The sequence below is a fragment of the Tripterygium wilfordii genome, chromosome 23 (genome assembly GCF_013401445.1).
Source record: "Tripterygium wilfordii isolate XIE 37 chromosome 23, ASM1340144v1, whole genome shotgun sequence".
NCBI lineage: Eukaryota > Viridiplantae > Streptophyta > Magnoliopsida > Celastrales > Celastraceae > Tripterygium > Tripterygium wilfordii.
Genome location: NC_052254.1, coordinates 3,475,528 through 3,489,820, shown reverse-complemented (window position 1 = coordinate 3,489,820; position 14,293 = coordinate 3,475,528). Strand labels below are relative to the sequence as shown.

Below are 14,293 nucleotides of genomic sequence, written 5' to 3'. Positions count from 1 at the left end.
GACACGTGAGAAGTTTTGTGGAATTAAGTCTCCTTTGTGGGTTTTAAAGCCTCATTATTTTAAGATTGACTTTGGTCTGATCTCATCTATTATCAACGTGAAGCGAGTTAGGTTGATCGCGCAAGTGTAAAATTGATCCAGTTGTTTGATGGGAGACGTTTAAAATTGGTCCAATTGTTCTGTGGGAGAGACCTTCTGAAGTTAACTATTCTTTGTGAGTTTCGGCCTCATTCTTCTCATATGAACTTTGACACGATCTTACTTGTCAACTACGAGAAATGGTAAGAATTGAAAACCCGAGTTTGAAAGTGATTCACCTATATATGTTTCGATGAGAAATTCTCCCCTACTAAAAAATTTTAGCATCCTTTGATTTTCAATATAATTTTTGCATTAGTGATGACTTAATATTATTTTTAATTGGGTTGGAGCCTCCCCATTCCTTTGTATTAAAAAAAATATTATTTTTAATTATAAACAATTTAAATAATGATCTAATTTTATTTTCTTTTTCTTAAATTTTTTCTCGGGTTTGCGTCTGTCTTCTCATTTTCACCCAAGGTTCTTCAAGCAAGATGGGGTGTGGTTGCCATTGTAGGTCTTCGTTTTCCGTTTGTGGCAGAGACAGTCGTACTCTTACTGGGAATGGCGACTATAATCTGGATGGAAGGCCATTTCTGGTATCACTTGGTCACAAGAACGCACCTTCTTCGCCGCTAACGAGTTCTTCCACCACCACGCCGCCTCATCCTCAAGTCCAACACGTAAAGCGAAACCCTTTTCCTTTTCCTCTTCAGCTTAGCGGTCCCGGTTCCGGTGGTGGCGGCAACAACAATAACAATAATCGCTTCAACAATTGGGGGTCTTGGTGGTGGGGTGACGATAGCCAGCACCACAATGATTCTTCTGATTCGTCTCACGCTTATACCTTTCTCTCCTTATTCGTCTGCTGTTCGGTTTCGGCAGCACTTGCCTTAGCACGAGAAGGAGAGGCTGGTATGGTATGGGAGGTCAAGGGAAGCCAATGGATTAGACTTTTTCCTGATTTCTCAAAGGACGCTTTTGTTCCCGAAACTTATTCATTGTCTCTGGCTATTACCAAGAATTTATGGGTGAGTTGCAGAGATGTTATCAAGCGTTTGATGCTTCCTGAGGGATTTCCTCAAAGCGTCACCAGCGATTACTTGGATTACTCGCTCTGGAGAAGCCTGCAGGGTGTTGCCAGCCAAATCAGCGGCGTCCTGGCCACCCATTCCTTGCTCTACGCTGTTGGATTGGGGAAAGGAGCCATCCCCACCGCGGCTGCGGTCAATTGGGTACTCAAAGATGGAATTGGCTACTTGAGCAAAATTATGCTTTCCAAGTACGGCCGCCATTTTGATGTCGATCCTAAAGGATGGAGATTGTTCGCCGATCTTCTGGAGAATGCCGCCTTCGGTTTGGAGATGTTAACCCCTGCGTTTCCCCATCTCTTTGTTCCCATTGGTGCTGCTGCGGGTGCTGGACGCTCTGCAGCTACTCTGATTCAGGTATCCAAGTTCTCAAGCTGTCAAATTTTGTTGAAAAATCGACTGCAGTGAAGTTTGCAAGTATTTTGTTTTGCATAGGTTTAGATTCTGGATGTTTGGAAGAGAAGCATATGATAACCACCCTCAACGTTCTTTTGAATAATGTCAAGTGAGATTTTGCGAATACCTAAAGCTCTCGCCCTTAAATTCACAGGCTGCTACCCGGAGTTGCTTCTATGCTGGTTTTGCTGCCCAAAGGAACTTTGCTGAGGTGAATACACAAATCTCATTACTGCTCAAGAAAGTCGCTCATTCCTTGAGATTCTCCTTTCACATTATATATTTTCTGAAGGGAACTACTAATTGCAGGTTATTGCTAAAGGTGAAGCTCAAGGAATGGTGAGCAAAGCCATTGGCATCATGCTTGGTATAGCATTGGCTAATTGCGTGGGCTTGTCTATCCCACTTTCCCTCACTTCTTTCAGTGTGGTGACATGGGCGCACATGTTTTGCAATTTGAAATCATATCAATGCATTCAACTAAGGACCTTAAATCCGTATCGTGCAAGTAACTACTTTCTTCATCATGCTTCATCTCTTGTTCTCTTTTTTTTTTTTTTCTCGTTGACTGGCATATAATTCATATTGCTTTCTTTGATTGTTTGAGTTTCTTTACTATTTTTTTTTTGGAATGTTGGGATTATAACCCCTGCCCAGTGAGGACTGAGGAAACAACCACTGGACCAGTGGTGTTATTGCTCTAATATACATGAATGCTTGAAACAATTGTCACCGCAGTACCATATCATTGCCAACCCTTTTTTATAACATTGTAAATCCTTTGAACTTCATTTGATATCCTCGCTTTTAAGTTTTCAAGAAGAAGAAACGTGGAGTTCATCGCATTGGCTCAAGGCTGTTATTTTTTTAACAATTTAAAGTTACTAGCTAATGGGCTATGCATATGTTCCACTAATGCATGGACCCTTCATTGTTGTCATTTAAAAGTTCTAGATCCTCATCTAATATCCAGCATATGTTTTGACAGGCTTGGTTTTTAGTGAATATCTCCTTAGCGGCCAAGCATCTCCGATCAATGAGGTCAATGATGAAGAGCCCCTTTTTCCAGCTGTGCCATTTCTTAATATAAAATCTGAAAACAGAGTGAGTTTTATGTCTTCGTTCTAAGGTGGTGTAGTGGCTGCAATACCCACACTTTACATTCTCCATTGTCTTTACTCTTTATGTGTGTGGCTAAAATAGCAAAATGTGGAATGTACGTTTCCTAAGAATTAGGAAAGTAATAATTTTATTTTAAGTTACATGTTTCTAACTTTGATTCAATTTGTATATTTTTGGCTTTTTGCAATATAGCAACATGACAAGCTTTACCTAGTAAATACCCACACTTTACATTCTATATTGTCTTTACTTTTTTATGGTTTGGCTAAAATAATGAAATGTGGAATATACATTTTCCTGAGAATTAGGCAACTAATAATTTTGTGGTTAAGTTACCTTCAACAAAGTGATAAGAGTATGGAAGACTGAACACTGTAGGCCTGACCTCCTGGAAATATATTACTCTTACAAAATATTTGTAAATACACAGACATTCCATGGCACTTAGTCCACGTACCATTAGGATTTTCCCACTGAATTTTAATAACTTCTTAGTAATTTATTATTGGGACAAATGTTATAGGCCTGGAAGGCATACCGACTATATTGGATAGTTGTTGTGGTCTTTAACTGGATCTCCATTTTCAGGCACAATCAGTTTTACTTTCCTCGGAAGCAAAAGATGCAGCTGCTGAAATTAAGCATCGACTGCTACTGGGGTCAAAGCTCAGTGATATTGTCAACAACAAGGAGGATGCTCTTGCACTGTTCAATTTGTATAGAAATGAAGCCTATATTTTGACTGAGCACGAGGGTAAATTCTGTGTAAGTGAACTACCTCCTTAGCTTTCAACCTACCTTTCATCTCTTTCTCCCTTTGCTGCCATTGCTTTCTCATGTTTGGCTTTGGGATGGGAGGGGAGATTCTGATTTATCTTTTGTCACCTCCAGATATGCAATTTTGCTTATTATCAATGTAGTATAAGCATGTTATTTCATGGGGAAGCAGAAATTATATGGCTTGAATTCCTTGAATCTGAATTTTTGCCCGGTCAACTAACAAATTCATGGTGTAAGAAAGGCATGATCTCTGTGATGATTGTATGGATCACTAAATACCCATGTAATTCTTTCTGAAAACATGTGAGAAAATTGCAAGGCACAGGGAGAAAGCTCATAAATGAGACTTCTTTCAGGTTATGCAAAATCTAGTGAGTTCATTTTACATTTGCTCAATTTTGGGGAGGATGGTAGGATATGTAATATGCGCCTGAAGGGTTTTCTTCATTTCGTATCTGAGTGTCGTATTTTATCCCAAACTTCATTTGGCCTTCCGTTGAGAGGCATGAATTCTGTAGTAGCTGCTGTCAGCTAGCCACTAGCTTGCTTCTTTGGTAGTGATGTTGATTTGTTCCCTTTGACAGGTGATGCTTAAAGAAAGTTCATTGCCACAAGACATGCTCAAGGCGTTGTTCCAAGTCAATTATCTGTACTGGTTAGAGAGGAATGCAGGAATCAGAGTGAGGCGTGCCTCTACTGACTGCAGCCCCGGGGGCACCTTACATTTATCTCTAGATTATGTGCAAAGAGAATTCTGTCATGTAAAAAGAGACAGTGAAAGTGTTGGTTGGGTTACTGAGGGACTTATTGCTAGACCTTTACCCAATAGAATCCGCGAAACTTATGTTGCCTCATGATCCGGCCTGTCTTTGGAGTCTTCTCAAGCAATCACTTGTCAAGCTTTTGATGAGCAAAAGAATGTCAGAAGGAGCTGCTTGGAACTTTGTTGCCTGTGTCCTCAAAACTCACTGCAAAATTTGCCCCTAAACTGGAGATCTCAATGGTTTTAAGATGTGAAAGGGAAAGAAAAAAAAAGTAGAGCGGCCAAACTATTCATTGAATTTTCTGATCTCCTAACCCAAAGCTCAGGACAACGATTTGATAGCTGACTGCTGGCCCATGTCCATGGCATTATCAAGGTTTCTGTAGATTTTTCAGTTTTAGAAATTGAGAACTGTTCTGTTGATTATTGATTCCCCCATTGAATTGGAGCAAGCTACTTGCATGTGTACAAGCCAACTTTTTAGGGCAAGAATGTGCAAGGATTTTACCTCACCAACTAGCTTTTATTTAGAGAAATGAAGGGTTTGATATCTCAAATGAAGATAAGTAGATAACTATTATTCAGGTCTAAAGGGGAAACAACCAAACCCAATGTTAAAATCAATGGAACCATGGATACATTGTTTTGACAACCTGCATCAACAAAAGAGGCTAATTTAAACACTTGATTAATAAATGTGGATTATTCAGCAACAAAGTAGAAGTAAAATCCAGCATATGCCCATACTCACCCTCCTGAAAGCAACAATTATTGTGCTCATCAACAGCATGCTTAAATCATTCCATCTTAAAAGAACATGATATAATGAGCTAGACATGGGGAATTCTTTTCCATCCTTCTCAGTCTCTCCTAAACAAGTTCATAATGATGCAACACAACCTTCAAAATGCTGAGTTTCTTAACAAAGTCCTAGTGGACTAAATCATCAAATCTATTATTCACAGCACATATATTCATCATAGCAATAACGCTCCAAGATAGTGCAGAGTACGACGGGAAAAATGTCTATAACTGTCTCCCATAATTCATATTTCCAATCGGGTTTCATTCCAATTATTGACAAGTAAAGTAAAAATTTTTACTTGGGTAAACAGAGCTAATCCGAGTCAAATCCCTCAACAACTATGGCCAAGACATGCGGTGAAATCACTGATCAAGCTGTCTGATCAGGCAGATTCTCCATGTCAAAAGGTAATGAGACCTCCACTGAACGAATGTGATATACAAAATGTAGAGACATCACTAAGGCGTGGCAGAACATGGAGCAATTACATGGCCAGTGATAGCGGTAAACAATGGCATCTTGAGAAATTCCAGCTTGTTTAAAAGCCAAAAAATTGGCCAATGAAGCCAGCTAATAAAATGCCGAAATTCCTGCTGAGAGAAATCAGTCAACGTCCATGATCAAGTCAGCTCAATGTTATTGTCGATCTCTACTTGACAACACCTATAATACAAGAAACAGTAACAGCAAATGTTACATGATCAGTTCATGTGTGGTCATATAAAAAGTAACAAACTGCTTCAATTCCTTAGCGATATATTAAACAGGTGTGAGGCAAACTCTTCAGATTTAAAAATAAAAAAGGAACTGGATGTATTGGAATCAATAAAGCTAAAGCGAACCACTCATTTATATTTAATTAGTTAACTCATTATGCCGATGTAAAGTTAAGGCATTTATTAGTCTCCAAAAGGTAAACAACATCCATGCACTAGACTCCGCAGTGGGCCGGGTTTGGGACAGAAAAGTTGTATGCAAAACTACAGTCTTATATATAAATTGCATAGCCAGATAGAATGTGTTGATATGATTTCTACCAAAGGGTTAGTATTGTACAGTGTACACCACAAGAAGTCAAGAACGCCGAGAATTGAATGCCAAATCAAAACTATTGACCAACATTTTTTCTCTTTTTTTCCCGTTTTCCAAATGAAAATTGTAGTTTGAAGAAGAAAGAGGTCATCGTACCAAAATTGCTAGAAAAGCACGCCCTAAACCTTCACCATGTGTGCCTCAGCTAATGACGAATTAAGGTCTTCTCGAGATTGTGATCTTCTGCTTTGAAGTTGCATCTGACTTCTATGGGGTGACCAAAAGGAACCCATGCTACCACTGTCAAACATCTGGCCCAAGCTATTCGAGGAATAACTATGTGAAACACTGCTAGTTGATGGATACAAGGAAGAATCCATAAGCTGGATGCCGCTGCCACTAAGACCATTTCCCAAGCCAAAAGGTCTGTGTTGGCTACCCGCCACAGTTGGACTTAGTGGCATCTTCACTCTTCCATCCCCTGGAACACCACAGTAACATTGCCCCCCAAGTTAAAAAGTGAGGAAAAAACGACAACACCACCAGCAAGATGATGGCATGAAACAAATATAGAAGAAAACTTGCTAGAAGAGCCAGCAAAATATGCAGCAAGGAAATAGATGAAACAAGAATTATATGTAAAAGCACACAAATTTGGTACTTAGATAGATGTTACATAACTATTGTGAAACATTTCAAATCATGTCAAATTCAAAAGATCCATTAAATAGCTCACCAGTATTGATGGGACTCCAACGCTGGAAGCTGAAAGGTGATGGAATACTAAGAACGGATGTGGCAGATGCACTGTTAGGCCTGAAAAGTGGGAGATATGGCCTCCGAAAAATTCCTGGCATCCACTTGCCAACACATGATAGTGCACAAACTAGTAAAATCAATGAAATAAGCAAAATTACAATAAGGACTAATGGATTTATCTTCATTTGAAATATCTCATAACTGTGCACTCCCAATCTAGTGGAAAGTACCCTCCCAGCTTCAAGCAGGGCAACCCCAAGTGTCCAAGTAATACTTCCAGAACCGATGATAATCTGGTCATCAGTGATATGCAAGCCCTCCCTCAACAGTAACACTATATATGGTGCCCTGAAGCAGTATTGTTCAATAAAAGGCTGTGGAGCAACACTGTTTTTTGCAAATTCCCAAGTCTTTTCACAAAAATCACGACCCTTCTCTAGCACATCATCAAGAGCAGCTTCTGAAGTCAGGTTAAAGAACCGGTAAACCACAAAAAAACCAGACATGGCATAGAACTGGCCATAAGGGCGTGCCAGACCATGAGGAAGGGCACAGGGTTGCAAATCACAGTCAAACCCCGGGCTTTGGTTCGACCATTCAGACAAATTTACAGCTATTTTTGCAAGTGCACTGCACTCTTCCCAATTTGGAGCGCCTATAAGCCAAACAGAAATCCCTACCTTTCCTCCTTTGCCCAAATTTCTTCCTCCTATTGCTGGGCTTACACTCTCGTGGAGATTAGAAGCGCACTGGGAACATTTGTATTGTTCCTTGTAACCATGCTGCAAACAAGGATGTTTAATTTCCACATTCCCATTGATTAGAACATTATCAGTGACCCCTGGAAGCCTCTTTAGAAGATTAACAACAGATTTGTCAAATGCATCATTTAAACCATACCCCGAAAGAGAATAGGCGTTAAGATTATGATCAACAGATCCGATTCTAAGTTTTAAGTCAGTCTCATTATGAAGCTGTTCCTTACTCTCAAAAGTAACCTGCAACGATGAGCCACCCATGTCAAGTGCACCAAATGTTTCTTTCTTTGGCCATGACCCTAGCATGCCAGTGTGATAGTTAAGGGCTATCCATCCATAGTAAGCTTCCTCGGTGCCACTGATAATCTTAACCCACTCTCTCTGACACGAGAAGGGTGACTTCTTCAATATGGACCATGCATTATCCAGAAGCCATTTCGAATCAGCACTTGGCAGCCTTCGAACTCCAGCTGTCGCGTAAAGAAAAAGAGAGGTTCTCTTATAGGCATGCACAGGGATCTGCTTCTCTGCCCACCAAATAAGGGGTCTAATTGCATTATTCAAACCAGATATGTTGTGTACCAACTTATCAAATCCAGGCTCAGTCTCCATCCGATCATAAGCACGCCCTCTCTGTAAACTTGCTTTCCTAGAAGCACCTTCTGTAAATGATTTTAGGACAATAGGGAGTCCCCCTTCCTTTGTGTGATCAATAGATGCCTGGAATACATGAACTCGAGTTCCAGTACTTCCACAGTCAAGAACAACATAGAATTTGGACGAACCTTGTGACCAATAAGAATAAATATATATTGCAACCATATACATCAAGAAAGCAAACAAAAAGAGGCACAACAGAAGCATGGTTAATCGCATCCACCGCCTCCTAAAAAAAGGGGTCCCACCTGACAGTCCTAATGCCTTTTCTTTTGAGAAGCTAGATGCACCATTTTCTCTCTGCAAGAGATGGGGATGCTTCCTATCATGTGGAAGTTTAAATTCAACAGCTTCATGGGTGTCAAGTCTATGATAGGCTGAGAAATCTTGGAGAGAAGATGAGAGTCGCAAATTGTTCTTATGAGAGGAGTTGGGAACAGCAAAGCCATGAGTAGGGAGAGGGGTCAACCCAGCCATTGATATCAGAGAGGGAAGACACCAGAGAACCAAGTTCAATGCAAAACTGAAACTTTGAATTGATTCCCAGCAAATGATTCTACAACACACCACTTATGAGCCCCATCTTTCTTCCTATAATGGCCGAAACAGAGTCAGTTGAATGTCGCTCGAATTTTTTGTGCATAGTCGAACCAAGCCAGAATATTCTCATGAATCCTGTTAAGGACATTACACATATGGCAATGATGTAGAATTAATCAATTCTAAAAAGTGCTGAATTCTCTAGTTTACTTATTACATACATATAACACAGCCAAATCAAGCTTTCTGCAAAAAAACTTAAAATCGATCATGTTCGTGATTCATTTATATGTAAGTGCATGTGAACGCATATGTGTAGAGTTCAAAGGCATTATATATCCAAATTCGCACTTGATCTCCTTAAAGGACGCAGAGATGGAGACTGGAAAGTCATGTAATCACTCGATTAGGGTTTTGGAGAGGAAGGGGAAGAACGCATGCTCCTATTGCAGTATGTGAAAAAAAAATTCAAATTCCAACACAAATGCAGATCCAAAAGGTACATTAGAAAACCAACATACCTTTTCTTCAGGATCAATTCAGAAAGCTGATGACTTCTCCTTCAAAATTGCCGAAAGTGCGATAGATCGCACAGTAACGACCACTACAAGACGCAGAAGAAAGAAGAAACTATATGTTTTTCATTTTACTTGCTACAACATATTATTTATATATATATATATATATATATATAAACATTTAATATGTAAAAAATATATTATTTGTTTTGGGCTTTTGAATTGGACAAGCCTAGTAGCAGGTGGGCCCGTCCCAAAATCTCTCTCTTGGTCTGACTCACCAAACCAACAAAGATGGTCAAAATTCAATTTCAGTTTGCTTAACTGAATTTCTCTATTTTGATTAAATCGAGTTTGAACATAAATTATATATCTGAAATTTTGATCTAAGCATAAAATTTTTATCTGATTTAAAACTGAATCCTATTTTAGACACAAAAATCTTCGTTTGATTTATTTTTCGAACCCTAACTCAAATTAAATTATTATCCGATTTACTTTTTCAGATTTGATCAATTAAAAATGTTTGAAATCGAATCCAAATTAAAATCTAGACATATAAATATTTCCTAAAGACTACTCTTGCCAATTGAGGATCCTCTTACGACCACTCCCACCCTTAGTCCACCCTCGTTAAAAACCATTCGATTTAACACGTTTATTCTAATGGGATGGACGATCCACGCTTTTCATGAAGATGTACCTTAATAAATCCCGCTAATAGGAGCCAAACCCTTTGTTTTTTTTAGACCAACAAACCAATCCATCCAACAGAACCTTTTCTATCGGCTGGGCGGCATCACGTACGCAACCAGGCAATCTCCGGCGAAAGCCATTCCCCCCTTCCGATTGAAAATTCCGATGACTATATCGGACAAGGAAGACGAAATCCTGGCCCAGCTCATGAATATAAAGTCATTGTCTCTGTCCAGGTTCCTACCCTATTACAGTATTACTTGCAATTGTACATATCTACCGCGTCTACGTATTGACGTCTGGATTTTTTTTTTGGTTAAATACAGGATGCGGAGGCAGTGATGAAGAGAGAGGAAGGAACCTACTTACAACTTATGGGAATCTGCGTGGAAGAAGCTCTACATTCAGGTACAGTCTCTTTCAATCTGTGCATTCCCTGACTTATGCAGCCTTGTGCGCATGGTCTCATCGTTATGTTTACATGGCAGCACTCGCTTACTTGCTAGGATATAATTGCAACGACGAGGAGGAGCTGGAAGCTGCTTTGAGGATTTGCCGTTCCAAATCCTCCATTTGGTCATTTCATCATTTGGTTATCCATTTGGACATTTGGTCGCAATGTTTCTTCTTGCCCCACACTTTCTGTGATTTTGCTGTATAGTTTTTTTATTTTTCATTTGGGTTTTTGCTGTATGGTTCACAATCACAGAGAAATCATACAAGGACGACTTACCCAGTGAATTTTCTGCAGATAGGAGTCTTGCAAGGCTTGGCATGAGTTAATATGAATTAAAGGGAAGGGAATGGGGAGGTTTGAACTCGAGATCTCTATGAAATATCATATACACGAGTGTCTTTTGAGTTATTCGTGATTCTCTGTAAAATGATTTAGTTGATAAGTAGGAGTCTTGAAATGATATATAATAGTGATATAAATGGAAACTGATGTGGAGAGCTTTGAAATTATTTCCCAACTTGTTCATCTATTGAAATCTCATCATTTGATATTGATTTGCCAATGAAATTTTCTCCAAATTGAAACTATTAAATTATTATAATAGTTCAAAATCTCGTCATTTGATATTCACACAACTATATTTGATCCAAATTACCGAATTTGTTCGACTCGAATTAAATCAAGTTTAGACATACGTTATATGTCCAAAATCATAGTCCAAACATAACAATTTTGTCCAGTTTAAAACAAAATCAATGTTCAACCACGTTGGTTTACTTATTCGAACCCCAATCTGGATTGTTTTATTGTCCGGTTTACTTGTCAAAATTTAAACCAATCCATGGATTTGGTCAGTTTGGTACTTTCGAAATTCAATCCAGATTAAAATCCGGACATATAAATATTTCGTAAACAAGTGATTTTGCCCGACTCGAACCCGATCCGCAATCTCTTTTTTTTCCCACCCCCTAATCCCGTAGCCTTAACATACCAACGTGGAGCGCCGACGTACGACACGTGTTTATTCTTCATGCTTAGACGCGTCAATTTCGCGTCACAGCAACGCGTGGAATCTATCCACTCCGGATCTCCAGTAACTCTGATCATGGTGTATATATATATATATGCACATCCTCTTCAGTTCTCTTAGTTCTTTGTTCCACCATTGGCTTCCTGCATTTTTTGGATCTCGATCTTAAACCGGATTCGGTAATTTTCTCACTATCCTGCTAGTATTTTTCGATTCTACTGAAACTTCATTAACTTGAAGATCTGTCTCTGATTTGAGTTTGTGTCGAAACATTGAAGGTGATGGCATGTTGTTAATCTAGTAGCTTTTGCTATCAAGTTTTACTTTCGGCTTCAGTTTCTGTGTCCTGATTGTTTAATTGAACATCAACCGTGTTCTGGTTTGGATTTCTTTTCTGGATCATTTGGGATATGATGGATTGTCCACGGCGGAGAGAATGTTCTTGATAAAAATTTCTTATGTGCGAAAATCAAAAATTTATTTTCAATCACAGAATTACATGTTCTAATTATTGCATCACCTTAGCGTGTCTTTACTCAGATCATTGCATTTAATTGCCATCGGCCTTCCTCAGATTGTTTAGTATGAGATCATTCGAGGAGTTGCCTAGTTGCTGCCAACTCGTTAAACTGATTCAAACTTGTCATTGATTCAGATACTTATATTGACAAACTTCTATATTATGTTAAGGGAGGCATTGTGCTCATTGCGTCAAGAGATTATTTTATTATTGTAAAGGAACTAATTGTGTATTATAATTAATAGTTAGTTTGTATGTGTTCAAATGGTTGCGATGTTTAACAATTGTGTCTCTAATATTTGCACAGATATACTGCTAAACATGGGAGGTGGCAAGGACAAGCATGATAAGCATGATGAGCATGACAAAGGGCTTTTTTCACACCATGGTCATGGTGGTCATGGATATCCCCAACAAGGATATCCCCCACAAGGATATCCCCAACAAGGATATCCCCCACAAGGGTACCCACCTCAAGGCTACCCACCTCAAGGCTACCCACCTGCAGGTTATCCTCCGGGACCGTCTGCTCCGCATCACGGAGGTAATTCGGCATTTTCTTCTTCTTTTTCCCATTTTTGGTTGAGGGTAAGCCAGTAGGGGAAGGGAAACGAGGGTGATTAGTGAGTGTTTATCAAAAGCTAGTTGTGGGATCTTTATCCAACATCTTGGCTTTTCTGCACATTGCAAGTAATCAATTTGAAGTGATAATCAAGTGAAGGAATGTTGCTGTGGCTACCCAAAAAGATTGATTTCATACATCTAATGCATTTGAGGATCAAAATCATTCTTTTGTGAATTGGTAGGGGGAGTTCTGCCTTTTGATGACTACCAATTCAACTGTGGTTTAAAGTAGTTTAACCTTTTGATGACTACCAATTCAACTGTAATTTGTGGTTTAAAATAGTTTAACCTTCTGATGACTACCAATCCAACTGTAATTGGTCGTTTAAAATAGTTTTAACCTTTTGATGACTTCTTATCCACACTGCGGTGGACTCGATCAGGTCGTTGTTGTCTCACTTTTTTGTCATTTTTTTTTTTGCCCTTTTGATGTACTCTTTTTGGATAACAAGGTTCAGTCATATACATGTTTTATGTCTTGGTGATGCGACATCCTCACAATGATATGTTTGCTGGTTCATTGGAAACTGCTGACTTTTATTCATATGTTTAGGGCACGGTGGTATGGGAGCACTGATAGCTGGTGGTGCTGCTGCAGCAGCAGCAGCTGTTGCTGGTTCCCACCACACTGGCCATCATGGTGCAGGTGGAGGACACTTTGGTGTTGGTGGGTACGGTCACGGCGGTCAACCCCATGGAAAGTTTAAGCAGCATGGCAAGTTCAAGCATGGGAAGCAAGGCAAATTTGGCAAGCATGGGAAGCATGGCAAGTCTGGAGGGAAATTCAAGAAGTGGAAGTGATTCAGGTGTACAAAATATTAACAAACTCTGGAACTACTGTGTTTCAGATACTATGAATAAATACATCTTTGGTCTCCGATTGATGCTCGGATTGGCATTATTGACTATGACACAATGATGACACTTATATATGAGCTTTGTGCTCTTCTTATGTTTAACATTGTGGAGGCTTTTGTTTAACTTTCTCCTCTGGTTACTCTTGCCATTAGAGGGTTCCTTGTACACTATTCTATTCCTTATTTTCTTTTTATGTTATGATAACAGGAAATCCTTACTATCCTTGCTATGAGAGCAGCAGGTTAGGAACCAAAATGCTGCACAAACTGCAAACACAATCCATTTATGTGTAATTTAATGACTATATATTTATTTATTTCCATCACTTTTTAGTAAATAGTCCTAAAAAAATTGAGAACGCCGCCCTCAATCCTCGTTAACCTTACTCGTTTTCTATAAATTCCTGACTCTGCCAGTCAATGTGTTCTTTAAATCTCATTTGATCAATTCTGCAAATTTTTTACGAGCTGTTTTAAACATTAGTGTCTAAAATGTTTAATTTAGATATTTTAGTTTAGGTTATTTGTTTTCCCATAAAATTGAGTACCAAAAACGATGTTTCCCATATTAAAAAGAGCCGCACCAATTTTTATTTTTTAGCAAAACCCGGCCAAATTGTTTACATGAAAATACTCCAAAAAATTGAGCGTTAATTAATTACTTCCCAAACTCCAAGGCTTCCCATGTATGTCAACGGACAAGTAATTAGTAATTAATTAATTTTTTTCCATTGAAATGGAAACGAGATTCGAACCCTGGTCTAATACACATCATATTTACTATTCCAACTAGTGACTCGAATGTAG

At 39.0% G+C, this 14,293-nt stretch overlaps 4 protein-coding genes across 8 annotated transcripts; 3 read left to right on the top strand and 1 right to left on the bottom strand.

The window, feature by feature from the left end:
* Nucleotides 1-531: 531 nt before the first annotated feature.
* LOC119993034 (protein root UVB sensitive 1, chloroplastic) lies at nucleotides 532-4,745 on the top strand. Its single transcript, XM_038839930.1, has 6 exons — nucleotides 532-1,529; nucleotides 1,723-1,779; nucleotides 1,878-2,076; nucleotides 2,557-2,672; nucleotides 3,279-3,455; nucleotides 4,055-4,745. Exons 1-6 carry the CDS (start codon nucleotides 576-578, stop codon nucleotides 4,325-4,327), a joined length of 1,776 nt encoding a protein of 591 aa, XP_038695858.1. The 5' UTR covers nucleotides 532-575; the 3' UTR covers nucleotides 4,328-4,745.
* Nucleotides 4,746-5,133: 388 nt separating this feature from the next.
* LOC119993033 (probable apyrase 7) lies at nucleotides 5,134-9,439 on the bottom strand. Of its 4 annotated transcripts, none has more exons than XM_038839926.1 (4): nucleotides 9,306-9,439; nucleotides 6,807-8,919; nucleotides 6,227-6,551; nucleotides 5,134-5,701 (listed from the first exon to the last, which is right to left on the bottom strand). In XM_038839926.1, exons 2-3 carry the CDS (start codon nucleotides 8,719-8,721, stop codon nucleotides 6,250-6,252), a joined length of 2,217 nt encoding a protein of 738 aa, XP_038695854.1. In that variant the 5' UTR covers nucleotides 8,722-8,919; nucleotides 9,306-9,439; the 3' UTR covers nucleotides 5,134-5,701; nucleotides 6,227-6,249. The 4 variants fall into 4 exon arrangements, with proteins under 4 accessions (XP_038695854.1, XP_038695856.1, XP_038695857.1 ...); XM_038839928.1 differs by having other exon boundaries at nucleotides 5,134-5,631; XM_038839929.1 differs by having other exon boundaries at nucleotides 5,134-5,628.
* On the top strand, nucleotides 9,055-10,865 carry LOC119992678. Its single transcript, XM_038839474.1, has 5 exons — nucleotides 9,055-9,235; nucleotides 9,317-9,378; nucleotides 10,052-10,234; nucleotides 10,325-10,406; nucleotides 10,487-10,865. The coding sequence occupies exons 1-5, from the start codon at nucleotides 9,055-9,057 to the stop codon at nucleotides 10,657-10,659; spliced, it is 681 nt and encodes a 226-aa protein (XP_038695402.1). The 3' UTR covers nucleotides 10,660-10,865.
* Nucleotides 10,866-11,514: 649 nt separating this feature from the next.
* On the top strand, nucleotides 11,515-13,716 carry LOC119992399 (glycine-rich protein A3-like). 2 transcript variants are annotated; one of them, XM_038839063.1, is made up of 3 exons: nucleotides 11,515-11,664; nucleotides 12,313-12,549; nucleotides 13,183-13,716. In XM_038839063.1, exons 2-3 carry the CDS (start codon nucleotides 12,327-12,329, stop codon nucleotides 13,428-13,430), a joined length of 471 nt encoding a protein of 156 aa, XP_038694991.1. In that variant the 5' UTR covers nucleotides 11,515-11,664; nucleotides 12,313-12,326; the 3' UTR covers nucleotides 13,431-13,716. The 2 variants fall into 2 exon arrangements, with proteins under 2 accessions (XP_038694991.1, XP_038694992.1); XM_038839064.1 differs by lacking the exon at nucleotides 11,515-11,664 and adding an exon at nucleotides 11,745-11,763.
* Nucleotides 13,717-14,293: the final 577 nt, after the last annotated feature.